Source organism: Marmota marmota, unplaced genomic scaffold, assembly GCF_001458135.2.
Source record: "Marmota marmota marmota unplaced genomic scaffold, marMar, whole genome shotgun sequence".
NCBI classification, from domain to species: domain Eukaryota; kingdom Metazoa; phylum Chordata; class Mammalia; order Rodentia; family Sciuridae; genus Marmota; species Marmota marmota.
This window is the reverse complement of record NW_025999960.1, coordinates 5995149-6014745: the sequence shown is the minus strand read 5'-3', so window position 1 is coordinate 6014745 and position 19597 is coordinate 5995149. Positions and strand designations below refer to the sequence as shown.

The window sequence follows — 19597 nt, the reverse complement described above, 5'->3', positions numbered from 1 at the left end:
ACCTGTGTCTTGATAAGTGCCCATATGATTCTGACTTTGAGAAATACTGTGCCAAGAGAGTGGTTTTCGAAAGTGTGGAAGTGGGGGCCTGCCTCCTGGTTGAGGAGCTGCGTCCCATGTACTTTCTCTACTCCCATTAAAGAATCAGCATAGATTCTAGAAATCGACTTAAAATCTGAAGTGAATTCTAACAATGAAGTTAGCTAAATCAATTTTAAATTACTTTGTAAATATCTACAAGCTTGCACTGTTTTATCTGTCAAGAATATCTGACAAATTAGTTTTTAATTCTCAATCATATTATTTTGATCATACTAATTAATGTTAATGTGTGTTTTTCCCATGGACAGAACAATCAAAGTAGAGGTTTATGACTGGGATCGAGATGGGAGGTAAGACATTTTCTTTTCTTTTATTCATGCTTTTCAAACTACATATACTTTAAGAAGCAGGTACATGGAAATGGCCCTCATTTTTAATTTCCATTTTTAGATTACATATTTTGTCTGTTTTTTTCAAATGACATTGAGATGTTTACATGAGATTTTAAAAGAGTGTATCTTCTTTCAACTTGGAGATTAAAAGAGATTTTCATCATTTACAGTAATAAAGATTTTTCACTTTGGACCTGATGTTTTTCTCATGGCTTCCGACTGGTAGATGTCTAGTTTATTAGCTGTAGATCAGAGTTTGTCAAATTTCTGCATCCTGAAATCTCTCTGAAGATTCCTACAACCTTTATATCCTGTACCATTCAAGGGAATATATCTGAGCACCGAACACATACTCTTCACTCCCCCTGCAGAAACAGAGACTAGACTTATCTCACAAAGAAACCCTAGAATTGTGTCTGGGGATTGGTAGAGCAAATGGTTGTTCGGAGCTCTGCGGGACACTCTCCCCCTGCATATCACAGTAGATGCTAAAGACTAAAAGGGTGGAAACACACTACTTCTTCCTTTTCTTCTTTGAGCATTTTTCCAGTGTTTCTGCCATTTTAAGTAGAATTAATATTGAGATGTCTTCAAGTATTCAAGCCAAGGACCCAGAAATGCTCAAAATTCCAGATAATTGCCTTTCTAGGTACTTCCAGAAAGGACTGAATAGACTCATGACAAAAGAGAATGACAACTGGGAAAGTAGTAAAGGGCTCTTTTAATTTTCCACTTGGCTAATGCCCTAAACCCCAGCCCACAGCTCACTGGTAAATTAAGCTGAAACAGGAAGTCAAAGCTCAAGATGCAAGCATGCAAGCAAAGTCCTCTCTGCAATCCATAGAAACCAGCAACCACACCCAGAGATGGGAGTGAGCTCCCTGAGCACTCCTGTGGGTACAGGAACAGTTTCAGAAGCCCAGCCTATGCCAAAGGGGCAGCCTCTCTCATTCTTTTGCTGCATAGGTAGGAAAATGTCCAACTGGACAGACACTTTCATGCATATATGTGACATTTGCCCACATATTCTCACACATGGTCTAATAATGTCCAAAAATTTGAAAAAAGTAGTATTTTTTTCCTTTTTTAAAAAAGAAGTGATAAGGGAAGATGAAAGAGAGGTGGAAATTTTATATCACATTTTAGCTACCAACAAATAACTATAAGACTTAAGGATTTCAGTCTTCAAACTGTATCTCAAACATGATTGTCCTAAAGTCCGAGAGTCATGGTTTGGAATTTACTCTTGGTGATAACCTGTGTTACACCACTGATCATTGCATTTCTGCCAGGTATTCGTTGAATTAATTTTTTGGCTTTCCTTTATAAGAATGTGACATGCATTCTGGAGTAAAATCTTATCAGAAAACTTTCTGTTTTTCTGTTGGAAACTTATGCTCCATTGCTTCATTAAACTTGATTCACAGAGAAAATGAATTTTGCTTCCTAGAAATTTAGAAAAAGAAATAATGCTGCTTTAAGTAAAGAAGGACTTTAGGCACTTTATCATATAATTTATTTTAAATTTTTAGAATTGGACAAAACTGGTAGCCTTTTCCTAATAATTTTTACAAGTTGGGGAGATGGTTTTAATTTGACCACTTAGGAATGAGGAGTGTAAGTTCAGATTTCATTATATCCATGAGCATTCAATCCTGTTTGCAGATTTGTAGATATTGTATTATCTATCTCTGAAAGGTGTGCTTCTATGACTGTCCTTCAATATTCCTCTAAAGTTGCAAGCATTTCAAGTGGCTTTCAGTATCAGAGTTAACTTGGAATGTGATTCTTCTTTCTTTTGATTTGGGGGTTTTGAGTATTCCTATCCAAGATATGACTTGATGAATGTTTCTATTGTACCAGGTATTTTCTAAGCATTTTTCATGTTATTCTTAATTTAACTTTTACAATAAATGATAGATATTATATTAATTCCATTTTAGAAATGAAGAAACTGAGGAAAAGAAGTAACTTGCTTAAGGTCATATGAGTAATAAAAGGTGGAGCCAGACTTTGAAACCTGGTAGTATGCTTCCAACAGTGCAGTAATAATTAATGCACTGTGTTTCTATAGGATACACCCTAAAATTATAAATTCTTCTACTTATATGAAAGCTTTTTTCGTGGACATTGGTCACGATACTTTAGTAATTGATAATGTGGTAATTGTGAAGAGTGCAAAGGCTATTTAGGAAACCATTTACTATAATTTGACTATTTCGTTACCTGAAATGTTATATTATCGGGGAAAATGTTCTTAAGTAGCAAGTCTTGTATAACCGAAAATTAGGTGCAGATAAATGAGTATTATATATTCTTAGAGATTCTTAACAGATATTGAAATGGTCAATAAAATATATGCACAATCTGGGTTACACATACACGAAAGATAGAGTAAGAGCAAGAGAGAGAGAGATGAGAGAGAGAAACAGACATACACAGAGACACAATTTATGAACAATTAATGGAAGTGGAGGATTTAGACCATTAGATTGGGGAAACATTTTTCAATAAATAATTTCTTTTGAGATATCAAACTTCAGAAGCAAAGAAACTATTTTGATATTAACAAATTCATTTTGTCATTGGATTGTTAACTTTGATATGTTGATTTATCTTTTAATTTTTGCTTCAATATACCATCATTAACAGCACATTCATAAGAGGTCTGAACTGTTAAAAGCTGAAAATAAAGAGGGTGAGGTTGGAAGTAGAAAACATTATTATGGAGAAATTTAAACATTCCTTGAAATGAATTATAGGATTAGCAGAATGAATAGTTAGGGAAATGGATTGCAACTTTGTAAGTGCCTTAATATATTTTTAATGTTAAGGTAGAATACTTTTTCTTTAGTTGAAAATGTAGCTCAATATATTAATAAAAAATTCAATGTACAATTCTGTATGATACATGTGCACCAAAAAACAGATTTTTTCAGTGTTAGCAAGTTACTGGGTTGTGGATCATATATGAAGAAAAATTAAGATAATTAATTTTCTCTCACTAACTCTTCCAATTAAGTAACTTATTTAAAAATTAAAAGGTGTGTTAGTTCCCAGTAGAAAATAATGCATAAAAACTTTATAAATTTATCATTATATAAATTTATAGTAATTTATAGTAACTTATAACTTTATATACTTCATAATATAAATTCAAATTTATATTACCATATATATTTATAGTAATAGTCACCATATAGGTTGATATACAAATTGATATCCAGCTGTGGATAAATGTAGAATAAGAGCATGCTTATTAAGCTTTTTACATGCATTTTTGTTTTTCTGACATAATTTCCCAGAGTAAGTGTCCTTTCCTTAAATCGGAGTGACTATGATATGACACTCATTATATTTTATGACACAATGTTATGATTTAGAGACTTTCTTATTCACTATGTTTGTCCTTCTGCTATCTTTAATATTTGTTCAAAATCCTGTATGCTTATAATTTTATATTCCATATGTACATCCAGAACTTTTGATGCTTCTTATTAGAATAGATTATTTGCTCAGTGGGTTTGTTTTTTACACTATACACTATCATTGTTCAATGGAAATATAATGCAAGTCCCTAATTTTACATTTTCTAGTGGCAACATTAGGTATTAAAAATAGGTCAGTGAAACTGATGTAATAATATATTTCATTAATTCTGTGTATTTAAAATGTTATCAATGTAGAGTCAGTATAAAAAAATAACGAGAAGTTTTACATTTTAATACTGTCTCTGAAATTTACAATGTGTTTTATGCTTACACCACATTTTAGTTCATACTTGCCACAATTCGGGTGCCCTCTAGCAACACATGGCCATCAGCCACTACACTGGACAGCACCACCTTAGTATTTAATGAAGCCCATCTGATAAATATCATAAGTAACTTTATATTAGATGGAATGTTTTCTTGGCATTTAATCGAAGTTTAGAACTGTCCCCTGACATAGTGGGAAAAATTGGTCATATGTCTATATTATTTTGTGTATAAATTTGACCATAGGAAACCAGTAGAGTAATCTGCTCTTTCAATCTGGGGAAAGTATTTCAGGTAAAAATTAAAATGGAAAGTGCTTGGTTAGTTTCACCTACTTAGAACATTTAGTTTTTGCAGCAAAGGGTACTTCAGATAATTGTGGTCACAATGATATTCATGGTCAGGGAACTTCAGATAGCAGTGTGGTCTTGTCAGAATTCTGATAGTATTTTTAGCTTAATTCATCAACTTGAAATTAATTCTGTGAGGAACATCTCATCAATCTATGAAGTATACACAAATGTGGTAATGCTGTTAAGCAAGTTAGCACTTAATGTTAACTTAGGTACCCAGAGCTAATCTAGAAGAGAAGAAATATAGTCATCTGTCCCTTTTATTTAAACATACTGACAATATCTGAGAGTGCCAGGGGCATTGCTTGACCTTAGGATGAGTAATTGGTTTTAATGCACTTCATTTTCAAAAAGTTAAATCACTTTACTAAAATCATTCCCATAGATTCCACTTTTTCTTTAAAGGATGAGAAAGAAGATTATTTTAAACTTCATTTTAACAATTGGAAGCTAAAGTGCTGTAAAACTGACTTGTCTGAATTCTGGAGCAATCAGTGGCGGTGTCCTTGAAAAGCTTCAATTGCTTGAAGTTGCTTTAGCTGAATTTGTAGCTTAATTTAAAATTCAGTGAGCATTAATGGAGTAGCTCTGCATTAAGTCCAAGTATCTATTATATGGGACTGATTGTAAATGGGCTACCAAGTAGATCGCTGTCTACCAGAAAATGATGATTTGATGAAAAGGCTGAGATAGTGAACTGCCAATCATGAAATTCCAGCTTGCCAAAGTCTCTTGAATAGGGAGACTAAAAGTTTCATTGTTACCACTCTGTATTTTGTCAAATGGTGTCATTTAATAGGGGCATTTATTATAACTAAGTGCAAACTTCATTTTGCTATACAAATACTGTCTTTTTCTAGTATGTTACCTTTGAAGCTAATATTTGATAAATGCATTTGATGTTTTCATTCTGGGATTATGCATCATCATGTCCAAGTGATTCCCGGCCCAGTGCTTGAGAATTGTGAGTTGTTTAAGACATTAGACCTCCTTTTAGGAAGATCTTTGTAAATCTTTTATGTTTTTCATTTGTTTTCAGTTTCTTCACTCACTCTAGCTAATCTTCCCTGAAATATAACACACCATTTGCCTATAATTAACCCTGAGTATCCTGTGTATTCAGTAGACAAGATTCAATCTTTTCCTTATTCCATTGCCTATTCTTTGAGATTTTTAAAATATTAATAAGTGGAATTTCTTAATGTGCATATTATTCACTGACATATCTATTTCCCCCATCTACTAAATGATTCTTCTCAGATATAGCTTGTGAGTTCTTCATTGCATTTCCCTTTAATCTATAATTCTTACTCTCAAGAAAGGCTGCTCTAATTATATATCATTAGGTACTTAGTATGGTAATCAACTTTTAACTCTTGAACTTCTTCATTGATTTATAATCCAGTAGAAATTCTATTAATTAATTTGGAATAAATTGTCATTGAGCACACGATGGGGTTGAACCAGGTGATGCTATTTAACAAACCAAAAAAAAAAAAAACCAGAATCCTTTATACAATAATATATTAATCACATTTAAGTTTTTAAAAATTCTTCTACCTTTAATGATTTTGGATTCTCTCAGCTATATATTTCAAGAAGTGCATATATCTTGTCTTCAATTAGATTATTTTTAAAGAAAATTTTGTAACCAATTCACACAGGCCCTTTACTAACAGAAAAATGCAAGACAGATTTTGGGAAGTGGTACTCTAGCCAATTTCCACCATGCAGTCTCATGTTGGGCCTGTCCTCTTCCATTGTGCATTTACTGAGATCCCTTCACCCCTTGGAAAAACCTGCTGTGTTCTTTTTGCCTCTTGGTTTTCTGTTTGGGCCAAATTTAAATGCCATCAATTGTAGGAAAGCTTTTCTTTGTCTCAGAATTCATTTAATCCCCCTCTCCTGTGTGTTTACCACCTATGAATGTTTATTAGCAGACTTAATACATTTTGACTTGTATCAAAATTATTTGTTTCTGCTTTGCCTTTTGTGATAATTATTAATTCCCTAGGGTCAAGAACCTGGATTTTATCTTCTTATTCCTCACAGTGTAGATTAACTGCCTTTTACGTACTAGCTCCTTGCTGTGTTATTTTTCAGTATTACAGAAGAGAGTATTTAAAATAGCTGTTATCTGTTTAATGATCCTCTGTCAATACTTGTTGTTTTATCTCTTCATTATCATGCTTTAAATGAAAATATTTTGAATAATATCGGTGCTTTATTTCTACAGTGGAACTTCAGGGAGTGAGTTTTGAGCTGTCATTTCCTGAGTCTCTGTTTTACTGTTTGCAGTTATCCTTGGTTTTACATTCATGTATTTATGATCTTATGATGAAAATTGATATTTTTTGTTTTATTTTGTGTCCAAATACTGATAAATTTTCACCTGCTACACAGAATTATCAAATTCAAATCAACCTGTGTACCCATATTGTTAATTTTTGTGTGTGTGTGTTTCTCCATAGCTTTATTATTATATTGTTAAATTTTATTTTTTTATCACCTTACTATTTAAATTCTTTTGTCTCCATTAAAATGTTATCATTCAATTGTGAAATATAAATTAATTTCTAATTCCAGTACAAGATAATATTAGAATCCTTAGGACTGAGAAAGACTATTCAAATTAAAACTCTATTTTACAAAGAGGAGATTGATTTTGCTTCATTCTGTCCAATCCTAAACTAGTCATCAATTTCACCACTAATTCTGCCTTTCTTCTCTCAGGTTTATTCTATTGTGAGATTTCCAGGGGTGATATTCAAGTGTTCATACACCATCAAAATAGAGGAGAGCCATGTAATGGGAATAGGGATCTACAAGCCCTTTACATTGCCAGGGTCAATCTTTTAGGATTATGGGGTGACCTGGAAAGCCTAGGGGGCATCCATGGAATATGGGGCAGTAAGTAACCACATAAGAGACTGAGCAGTGACTAATTATTACCAGGTGGGCAGGTCTATTATCTTTCTATTTTTATATTTACTTTGGCTCTACCAATTAATATTTCTTGAAAATAAGTCCTCTAATCCCAAATACGCAGAACTGAAGGATCATAATCATTTTTGGCCCTTCCTTTCTCTTATCCACAGTGTCCAATAAGTTGTAAACGCCTGCATCTCTCAGAAATAAACAGTGAATAACAGCATCACTGTCACTAGAATAAATTAATGATTTTCCTAAAGTAGTTCTGTAATTATCTGTAGTTTTCATGAGGTAAAAAGATGAAGTAAATACAGATGTAAATAAAAAGAGTATTAAAAGTTACTAGAATTTACTTTGTAAGAATACCATAATTTATACAATAAAACACTGGAAATGATTTTTTAAAAACTGAACAGATACTTGCCCTGGGGTTGTAGTTCAGTGGTTGTGCGCTTGCCTCTCGTGAGTGAGGAACTGGGTTTGATCCTCTGCACTACATATAAATCAATCAATCAATCAATTAATTAATAAATGTCCATTGACAACTAAAAAAAATGTTTTTTAAAAAAGTAAACAGATGCTGAAAAGAGAAAAATAATAAAGAGAACAGCATAACAGTAGGAAGTAATTTTATAATACAGCCCAGAGAGAGAGAAAATAAATCAAGACAAATGAAGGCCTGAATATTACAAATGGAAGAAAAGGAATGTAGGCAGAAAGGACTGTCCAGAATAGGACAAAAATATTCTAGCAAGCTTTGGAATAAGGGAAAATGGGTGAAGCTAAGGTCTTATTAATGTCTCTTGGAAAGATTTGGATTTTAAGTCCACCTTTCCAAAATAAATCATTTTATGTCTTCAGGACCACTATTGCTGAATTAAAGTTAACTATCACAGAAAAGGAACTTAAACTGAGTGAAAATGTTAGCTTTTAGTTTGGTCTATAGATAAGATTTAGTATTAAAGTCTGTAGTTCTCTGAATCCAAAATCCTACAGCAACTCAGGTTGAAACCTGCCAGGGAGGCAGGCTATTTGAAGGCAACCAAATTCCTTCTTTTGAATTAGATTTGGAAGAATGAGAAATTAGAAAATAACCAATTTAGCCTTTCAGATGATTTGAGATGATTTTTATGTAAAATTAAAACTAACCTAAGAATTAATCAAGACTCAAACCATTAACAAAATAATTTCCACCTAAATGGGAATAACAGAAAGAAAAGAAAATAGAAGGCTAGGAATGAATTTCTGAATTTAAACCTCCCTTAAACATAATAGGGATGGAACTTATGGGTCCATTTTAAGAATGATTTTTGTGATTCAATTACAATTCACTGCAGCAAAGTGTGCAAGTCCTAAATTCACAGTGTAATGAAGTTGCACAGATTGATCACACCCTGTGAGGAGCACTCGCATTGACACTCAGAGGTTCAGCAGCAGTTTAAAGCATTCTCCTGCCCTTCTAAGTCACTATTTACCTTCTTCAAAGCAGCCACTTTCCTGCCTTATATTACCATGGCTTAGTGCTTTATATTTTTGAATTTAATATAATGTATTCTCAGAGTAACTCCTCTTTTATGTCTGGTTTTTGCTTGATATTGAGAAAAGTTTATGAGATTCATATTGTTTTTGTTCATTGCAGTGTCTTTAGCGTATCTTGCTGGTCAGTAAGCTACAATAAATCTAATTAGTCCATGCTTGGTGGACCTTTTTTTTAATGGTTTTGGTTGTTATGATCAGTGCCGCATGAAGATATTTGTGTATGTCTCTTAGTAGTACGTGGTGAAATTTGATACAATGGGTATATACCTGGGTCTGGGTCCTGTATTTAACTTTAGTAGGTTCTCACCAACACTTTTCTAAAGTGGTTTGCCAACTTACTTAACAAGGAACATTGTGTGAGAGTTTTAGTTGCTCTGTATCCATGTCAATATTTGGATACAGTTTTAAATTTTAGCCATTTTTGAAGGCGTCTCATTGTGCATATCTCATTTTGTTTGTCCCTGGGGACCAGTCACCAGTCAGGTTGACTGCTTTTGACAGTTACTGGCCATTTGAAGAAATCAATAAATTTAAATATATAAAGCTTTATAGATAAAAATATCATTTCTTTAATACACAAATAGTCCTAGTATAATAAGAAAATGCCCACACTCACTTACAAAGACACAAAGACTTTATCATTGATCAGAAAAACACAAATAGTAAATTCATAAGAAAATAATCAAGTCACTAGTAATCAACAACAAAAACAAAATTTCAAACATATATGTATAATAAATTACATTTAAACCAAATAACTTTTTAAGCCAAACTAGAAAATATTTTAAAATACGTTATTTGATATTGATCATGGGATTGAGGTAGGAGTTTTATACTTTAATAGGGTTATAAATAGTAACAAAATATTGGGAACTGATTTGTTTGCATCTATTAATATCCTTAAAAATACCTCTTTAACTTTTCTCTACTTCTTTCATTTCTAAGACTCTATGATAATTATCAGAAAACAGAAAAGAAGGCTTATGCTAAAAATGTTCAACTCATATATAACAATTTAAGTGTTCAAGTTAAATTCTGAGACATCCATCAAAAGGAATATTATATATTTATTAATAATATTGCTTTCTAGGGAGGTTTAATGATTTGTGGATATGCTTTTAATAATTTTAAAATTGAAATTTTAGAGTACTATTCAGTAGAAGTAGCATATGGTCACATTTTTCTGGTAGCCACAATAAAAAAGAATTATAATCTAGTGAAATTATTTTAATAATATGTTGTACTTAAATGGATGTAAATGAAGTATTATTTTTCAGCATGATTAACATCAAGATTGTTAATGAGATACCACTTCTTTCGTGTATTGTCTTTGAAATACAGAATATTTTACATATTTCATGAAAAGCTCCATACTGGTCATATTTTAGGTATTCAGTGATTCCGCCTGGCTAATATCTAGTAAATTGAACAGTGTAGCTTTAAGCACTGTATCTGCAATATTTAGAATATGTAAATAGAAAAGATACATCAACCATCAGAAAGGTTCTCTCTTTTTACTACTTTTTTTTTTTTAATCTACCTTTCCCTATTCTCAAAAAATTTCTCCATGGTTTCTTAAAATATATTAAGAAAAGAAGGTGTCAATGAAATGTCTAGAAATATCAATATTATAAATAAATCAGCTTGACATATCAACTCTCTAGTTCCATTATGTGGCTCAGAGAGCTGAGTTCCTAATGCATTTCATACCTCTTTACCTGTGGGATTAAGAGATGGTTAAGTAAGCAAGAAGAGACTGCCTCTGGGGAGAGAGAATAATGGATGATAACTAACAAATGTCAGAAGATATCTATCTAGAAACACTGGCCATAGCTCCAAATATTGGTAATAGTATTTTAATTGTGAGTAAAGCATATAGTGTCTTCATAAGAAATCACAGCTTGCTACTTTCTTAAAAATAATAATACACAATGGGATGATAACAATTCACAACAAAGTATATTTTATAAGAACTAGAAGAATAGAGTCTGAAGCTTCCCAACACAAAGAAATAATAGTTGTTTGAGAGGGAAATGCTAATTATTCTGTTTTAATTATTATACATTGCCTAAATACATTGACTAAATTATCTCACTGTACACCATAAATATGTACAACCATTGCATTTCATTTTGAAAAAAAATTAATTCAGAAAATTTGGTTGCTTCTAAAAAGCCTGAGACGATCAGATGAGTAGAATCCTATACTTCAAGGATTGAGGCTAGGAGTTAAGGGTGAAGGATGTCTCATGTTAAACTGGCAAGCAGAGCACCAATTTCTCTAATTTCCAGTTTCTCTTTACAGAAACTACATCTTAAGTTTATTTTTTCTCATTTATTTAATTAATATGTTTTGCACTCCCATCTTTTTCATTCAGGAGACAAAAACATCTAAATCATATGCAAATTCATTCTGTATTTTCAATATGTAAGATTCCAGGTTCTGCTTTAAGGTTGAGTGGTAACAGAAAGGAAGCTTTTAATTGCACTTTGTTCTTCATAAAAATTAATAAAATGACTGAAATTTACTGCTGATGATTTTGATTCAAGTTCCTGCTTGTGTCTCCAGGGGTTCATAGTTATTGCCCTTAAAATGAAAATCTCTCTGTTATATTCAAAACATTGGAGAATGATTTCTTGTAATGATGCTTTCTCCAAAGAACAATCTCCTGATGAAGGACAGCAGTGTTCTCAATACCATACTGAGAGACTGACACTTTGTCAACAAGATATTCAGTCACTCAAGTCTGAAGTACCTCCGCGTTGTTCATTTTCATCATTTTTGTTATCTTCTAGCATCCATAGGACTGTCTTAAGGTTTATAAGAAATTCATCTGAAAAAAGAGTTTAATTATAACACACATGAGAAATATACTGAAGTTTCTAAAGAAAAAGCACAAAACCTTACCTGTTTTGTTGTTGTTTAATGGCAATCTTTTTGACAACCAGGTTACTGGATGAAATATTTCATTAATTAACATATTTCTGACTTCAGTTCATCTTACCAGCTGCTTCCCAAAAGATTTTTAATCATATTCAAAGGTTTTTCCCTGGGCTCACATTGAACAGTATTTTGCATATCTCTAAAATGACCTTAAATGACATCTCCACCCTATGAAATATAACACATTGACCTTTTAATGTAATCAAGAGCAAATTATTGAAATCGTCTCACTACTTGCCAGAGATATATATTGCAGACTGTTGGCAGTGGTGGTGGTTTCAGCTGGAGGTACATATGAGGAGCTTGCTTGAAACTGTTGCCCATCCAGATGCTGCTTCAGTAGACTCAGGATAGGATACAGTCTAAGTGTGAGGGATTTTTTTTTTTTTTAAGAAAAACTCTGATTCATTCTGATTCATATTTGGACTGAAAGCTATTTTAGAAACTTACTCTGGAATTGAATAATAAAAAGATTGCAGTCGATGAGACCAACTTTTTTTTTCTGAGATTAGGAACAGAAGGTCAATATGTTAAAATGAAGAAATGTTTTTTGAGCATCTATTCAAAGCAGATTGCTGTATTAGTTACTGCATGGGAATTAAAAATGATTAACACACATACAGCCCATATATTGAGAAAGATTGTGGTCCTATAGAAGATACAGTACAACCTCTGCAGCAAAACACTAGACAAAGCATGAACATTTCCTGATAGGACTATATCATAAAATGGATGCTGAATTTCAGAAAAAATAAAAATTTACATATGGGTGGGAATGTTCCAGATAAATTTGTGGTAAGTTGATATGTGATTTATCTGAAAGGAGAGCAGGAAATACAAAAAGAAGGGATGTTGTGAAACCAAGGATTAGAGGATTTTGTTTTGGCTATGGTTCTGTGTAAGTAGGTTATCATATATTTAAAAAAAAAACTAATGACAAATACAGATATAAAAAGTAAGGTAAAAGTATGTAATGAAAGAACTCTAGTGACAGATGAGGTTATATAATGAATTCCATTGGAATTTTGGAGCTGTTGAGATTTTGATTCTCAGCCAGGGACATTTTAACATGATCAAACTATAGAAAAATATCTGTGCAATCAGGGAGAGACAGAAGTACAAAAGCTACTTGGGAGGTTTATGGAGATTATTGGGATAGTGATAAAAACCTCTTAGGTTAGTAGCAAAGACAATGGAAACAGTATTGAATTTCACTGTCAGGTACAGCGCCTATACACTTCGAATATGCTTAGAGTTTGCACTTTTACGCACACTTTCTCATTTAACAAAGGTGAGAATGGATACTTGGGCTAGTGTTAATGGGTTGGATTCTGTGAGTTTATAATGGCTGAATGGTTTCAGTTGGAGACTGAAATAAAACAAAATTTTTGGATTCCTAATATAGATTGTAAAAGAAAACATGCTTTATTGATAGAAACAGCGGAATAACGAGTTGCTAACTTGTTAGTTTTAGAAGTGGATATGATGAACTTGGCCTTCAATTTGATGGATTTAAAATTCCAGTTTAGCCTTTGCTTAGTCTTGATAAAGAGACTAATAAATATATAAATCTGGTGCATGTTTGCAACAAAGATGATACTAGAACTCATGCTCACCTCCTGCTGGAAAAAGAGAAACATGTCAGACCTTAGCAACTGGATCCTACTCTGCTTTTAAACATAAGACTATTCCTAAAAGATCTAGATATTTGTGAGTACTAGCTGTGTTTCATCTTGTTTCTCATTCTAAGATATCACTGTATCTCCACTCTTTCCCATACCTAGCTCCTCTTTTTAAAATTTTACAGCATGTGGAGTTGTGATTCAGACTGTTAGAGATTTGGGAACTAGGGGAGAAACTGCAATATAAATTGAGGAATGTTCTACTTAAATGATCTGTTTGAAACAACAGACATATGTGATTGCTCAATGAGAGTTTTAGGAGAAAAATCAATGGAACAGGTCAAAGAGATCTTACAAGTTAAATTTCTGGATATTGTGAAGACTTTTGTATAGTAATGATGCTTGTTCTTTATACAGTGGAGTGATTATTTTCTATTACTATTTTCTCTGTAATTTTAAAACATCAAGGCAATTTGAAAATTTAGCTTTTGTAAATATTGATGTACATTTGAGTGCTGGTTTTATGTATTTTAAAGAACATTTTGTCTGAATGACTGGCATGTGCCTTCCTGGTGTGGGTAAAGGCCAAACATCTGAAATTCCATTTTATATCTTAAGGTCTGTTGTGCTGTATTACTTCACCAAACACTTTTGCTCAATGTTTGAATTTTAAATTCTGGAGTTCTACTACAATAATCTTAGTTCCAGCCTGCTTGTGAGCATTATTTTGGATATTCATAATTTTAAATGGTATCTACACAAGTAATTTTAAGGAAGACAACAAAGCCCTCTAGACTATTTTATTTGAAACATATAAGTAATAATATATTTGAATTATCTAAGTAACTGCCTCAGTTATCCACATTCTTATAAATGGAAGAAAGTTTTTTTGTGTATAAGATACTTCAAAATATTTGGGGTCATTTCTGTATTTTATTTGAAACCAGGTAATATAGTCCACATAAAGATAGATGTTACTAAAAATCTGGAAATTTTAATATTTTGCTAATAAAATGTAAAATGAATATTTTTTGTGTTTTGCTGAATTTGATATCTCAGGGAACAACTGAGAGAAGAAGCCATACTCTTGCATTTTTCTTATCCATCCTGTATGTATATTTAAACTTTTTTAATATAATTATTTGGCATTAATGTTCAGTTTGAAGAAGTATTATGTAATTGCTTTTTGACTAATAAATAATACCTTAAAAGAACTTGAGGTTTTATTCATATTTTTTCTATGACTTATATTTATGATATAATGTTCTTTAAAGATGTCAAGATTATCTCAGGTTTTCTGGTAAATTATATATTTAGTTAAATAAACATAGAATCATTATCATTGTATATACAATGCTAAGAGTATTGAAGAATTATCCAGACCTTTTCTTCTTCGAAAGCCAAATATTCTAAATTTCTATCATGACTCACACTTGAAATAAAACATAAACATGAAGGCATGAGTTTTTATAAATTGTACGACTTGTGTTGTTGATCTTCCTAATATTATATGTCTAACTCTAATATAGAGATATAAACTTGTTAACTTATAGTGTTTGAACTCGTATTTGTGTTGTTGTATATGGACTAAAATTAACATACAAAACAAGAGTAAAAAATTTCTGATGTGCTCTTTTTCTATGGCTATGTCTTTAAAGTGAATTCAAAACTGAAATTTTATTCAGCCACAGAAAAATCTATTTATATTGGAGTCTTCACATTCATGATATCTCCTGAAAACATGACTATCTTAATAGTTCCATAATGCTTTATTTCCTAAAGATATTAGAATAAAATATTTAATATGTAGGAAGAATCTACCATATCTACTATATAAAGTTTAGGTGATATTTTAATTCAGAATATATTAGAATATAGTTCTAATAAATCAATCCATTAGAACACATATATTACAAATTTATAATTTAATCTTTAAAATAAATTTCAACATTGTTTTAGGCAGCTTTTTCTCTGCTGTGACTTCTAACGGACTAAATTGTGTTTTTGAAGTTACAGCTAGGTGTAAAAATATTTTATTCCAGGAAGTTTTGGTCCTAAATATAATATGCTTTTTATTTGGCCAGGCAAATTTTAATTTGAGTAGGAAGCAGTGTTTTCGTGTACTAAAACTAAACAGTGGTTTAGTGTAATAAGCTTATTAGAACTTAATATAATAGAAAAATAACTTAATATAATTGTATATATTGTTCTATTTTATGTGCAAAAGTTTAAGTTATGTCTAATAGATTTGCATACAATTTCAATAGTCTAACATTATAAGCAGACTTTAATTATTTCTATATGCTACTGTTTTTAGAAAATAGGAAGAACTATCCAGACATATAATAATGACTCAAATGTGATAACTCATCACATAGAACATTTCTTTAATTATGGAATGTATTATTTGCTATATCAGTGGGAACCATGTCAAAAATATTCATCTTAGAAAACGTGCTCTGTCCAAGTGTTTGTGTGGACACAATAAATAAATGAAAATCAAATTTATAAATAAAATATGCAATAATCATAATAGATAAAATATAAACATTAAAACTTATGATTGTGTAGGTATTATATATAATTGTATATATGAACCCCAAAGGACAAATATATATTACATATATTTTATACATATTATTTTATATATATTATATATGTAATAAATAGCTTTAAAAACATTCCATCTATTAGAATTGGATTAAAAAAGCAGGTGTGGATAAGACTGATAAAATTAGTCTAGTTCTCCTGCTGAACTCCTAACATAAAGGAGTGATTATCCATTTCCCTCTACAGTCCCTGACGTACTCTTGTAATCTACAGGAAGCTCAGAGAAGATGCATGCCTCCTGAAATCACTTAAATTTTCCATAAATCTGAAGTTAAACAATGACTTCTACATTCAATGCGTTCATCTGTATTTTATACAAAGTAATTCCTACTAATAAGAACACAAGTTATGAAGAGAAATTTACTTTTGTCAGGGTATGTTTATAATCTGTGTTTTTGGGGGCAGTTAATTAGGAATCATACTAATTCTACAAATTTAGACACAGACCAGCTCATAATCTAGGAATACTTAAAGGTCAAATCTCTAGACTTTTTTAGGAAACTAAATTCTCCATCAGAATTTCAGGTAGTTATCTCTCTCTCTCACACACACAAAAGAACTTGCTTTTGTTGAAATGTTTAAATAAAACTGTTTTTTAAAAGAAATCAGAGGGGCTGGGGTTGTGGCTCAGTAGTAGAGTGCTCACCTAGCACATGCAAGGCACTGAGTTCAATACTCAGAACCACATAAAAATAAATAAATGAAATAAAGGTATTGTGACCAACTACAATTAAAAAAGTATTTTAAAAAAAAAGGAATCAGAGAAGGCTAATGTTATAAAACATTCTTAAATACCGATGAGTGTGTAAAAGAGTTACAACTAGAAGAAAAGCAGAAAAATTTTACATTCAGGGGAAACAGATAAATTTGTATTATCTAAACTTATAAACAACTTTTTTCTGGTGATCATGGGCAACCTCCTGTCACATGATGACTTGTAATCATGGAACTGGTGCTTCCTTTCCTATAGAAGATGACTGGCGCCTCTCCTATAAAGACAGGTTTAACCAGTGAGAATATCTGCAGCCTGTGCATTGAACTAACTATCCTTCATTTTAAAGGAGTTGCCATTTCCATAACTGCTCAGCTTTCAAACTCCTGCTGTTTTCAAATACCTCCCTGTCTTGATGGGAACAGGATCCGCAAGACAGGGAAACATGGGCAATCACTGCACTGAAGTACAAATGGAGGAGACAAAATCTAAGGCTGTTTTTCCCATAAGGAAGATCAGTCATGCCAATCTTTTTGCCCAGATGTTTTCAGTATCCAAATTAGATAAACTGTCTTTCATTTAAAATTTGCTTAAAGATCTTTTCTTGAGATATCCTTCAATATATACCGGAAACGTATCACACTGTGATATATTCCAAAGGAGAATGCCTCATGAATTAAGGACTCTTGCATCAGAACAGTACAAGCCACATGAGTATGAAAGTTCACAATATCATGATGTTCAATATCAATTCATAAGCCTAATCCACCTTCATAAATGACTTCCATTAAACTTCTTTATTGACTACAAGTATATGTGTCTTGAACTATATTTTTAATAGTTAAGATGTGTTCTAGTGTGCCACTTAAAAATTGAACATTGCCGAACGAATCAAATGAATTCTCTGGGTTTAGTTTTGAAATAGCAAATAGGCATTACCACCAATTTTTAGGTGAAGATACAAGGTAGATCCCTGAAGTTGACAAACTCAAAACTTCATGATGGTAGAGAAAAGGATGAGATGGATTTAGTACATAGTTGCAATGTGTCCATTCTGTGCAAAACTATTAAATGTCAACAGGAAAATAAACATGCAGTTCATCAGAAGTGACAATAAAAGGCAATATTCTCCAGTTATGCTTTTCCTTTAACATGATTATGCAGGTGTATTTCTGTGGGGAAACAGTAGTCATCTGCATTACTCTCCGAGTTGTTTTTAGGAGGTAAGATTATAATGATTAATGTGATTGGCACTTGTGCCATTCTTTTGGACTGCATTTGAATGCTGTAAAGTGAAATGGGTAATATTCCTGGCAAGGTCAGATTGCAGCATGGTTGAAATTTTCCTGAGTGCTGCAACGTTTGGCAGTGCCCATTGTTTGCCAGGCACTGAAATAGATGCTGGGAAACTGAGCTGGATTTCTCACCTTTCTCACCTTCAAGTGTGTTATAGGCAGAGAGGGGAAATATATAAACAGTCGTGTAATACAATATAGTACATGTGATGTTGGAGAGATGCTGGGTGTTTTGTTTTTGTTTCTTGCTTTTTGTTATTGATTTTGAAGAATAGAAAACACTGAGATGAAGCAGGAAAGGCTTCTCAGAGGAGATAACTAAACTGTAGAGTAAAAGATAAAGGATGCAAAGGAAGAACGTGCGGTCAGAGAGAATGAAAGAGCTTGTGTGCAGCGACTGTCCTACAGGGTTCAGGTATAAATGTGAATGTACGATGTATGATTTTATCCACTATTAATAGAACTAGGTAAGATTGGTAATATACAGATTTTATTCAACACTTTAATCTCTTTACTAGAGGCTTTGTAGAGCCAAATTAGTAGCTATGATCATAATCACTTTGCTCTAAATATCTCTTTAATGTATTCCCTTAGACCTTACATAGTATTTACACATATAAAAACTATGAAAAAAAATAGACATATAAACAGACACAAACCAGGTAAATGGATCTAGACCAAACTTTATTTTGTAAATGCCGTCAGAGAGCTTGGGATTCATAACATAAAATAACTATTTGAGTTACAATTAAATTAACAGGAAATAGCAAAGTAGTATTATTGAATCACAAGGAAATTGTTGGTTGTGATTTATTATCAGAGTACTTCTCAAGCTATTTCTTAGTGTAATAAGAAATGTTTCAATATTATATAGTATTGAACATCATGAACAGATAAAAGTGTTCAAGTGAATTCATTTTCTTTCTTTTAATCTTAGTAGAATCTAGGAATCATTGATAAGGATCAAGATAACTATGAGAATAAATCAGTAAAACCACCTTTAATATTCTCTTTAAACTACTTGCCTATGATTTAATATACAATATTTGAAGTAGGACAGGTTAAAAAAGGATGGAAATTATAAAAATATCCATGTATGCAAAGAGGTTTATAACAAAATTAACCAGAGAATCTACCATTTATCTACCCAGATTTTATTCTTCAGATTTATTCATGAGACAAAGCCCCTTATTTCTGGGGTCGGTTGCTGTATTGCTACCTCCAGTTACTGCCTTATTTTTGTGACCTTTTGCAAGTCTTCTCTTTTTATTCATTTCTGTGAATGCAGAATAGATCTAATGCTGTATTTTCTTTGTCTCCTAAAAATGCTGTCTTAGAGGCTGAAATAGGATTTGGAAGTCACTTAACAGACTTTCTCTTCAATAATGCAAGGATAGCAT

The 19597-nt window shown here is 32.0% G+C and overlaps 1 protein-coding gene across 1 annotated transcript in view; it reads left to right on the top strand.

Annotated features, from left to right (window-relative positions):
• The window catches only part of Cpne8 (copine 8), a 193049-nt gene that overhangs the window by 112702 nt on the left and 60750 nt on the right, over nt 1–19597 (top strand). Inside the window, exon 10 of the mRNA XM_015493226.2 lies at nt 351–392. Within this exon, the coding sequence (XP_015348712.1) occupies nt 351–392 (42 nt within the window). The remainder of the gene's footprint in view (nt 1–350; nt 393–19597) is intronic.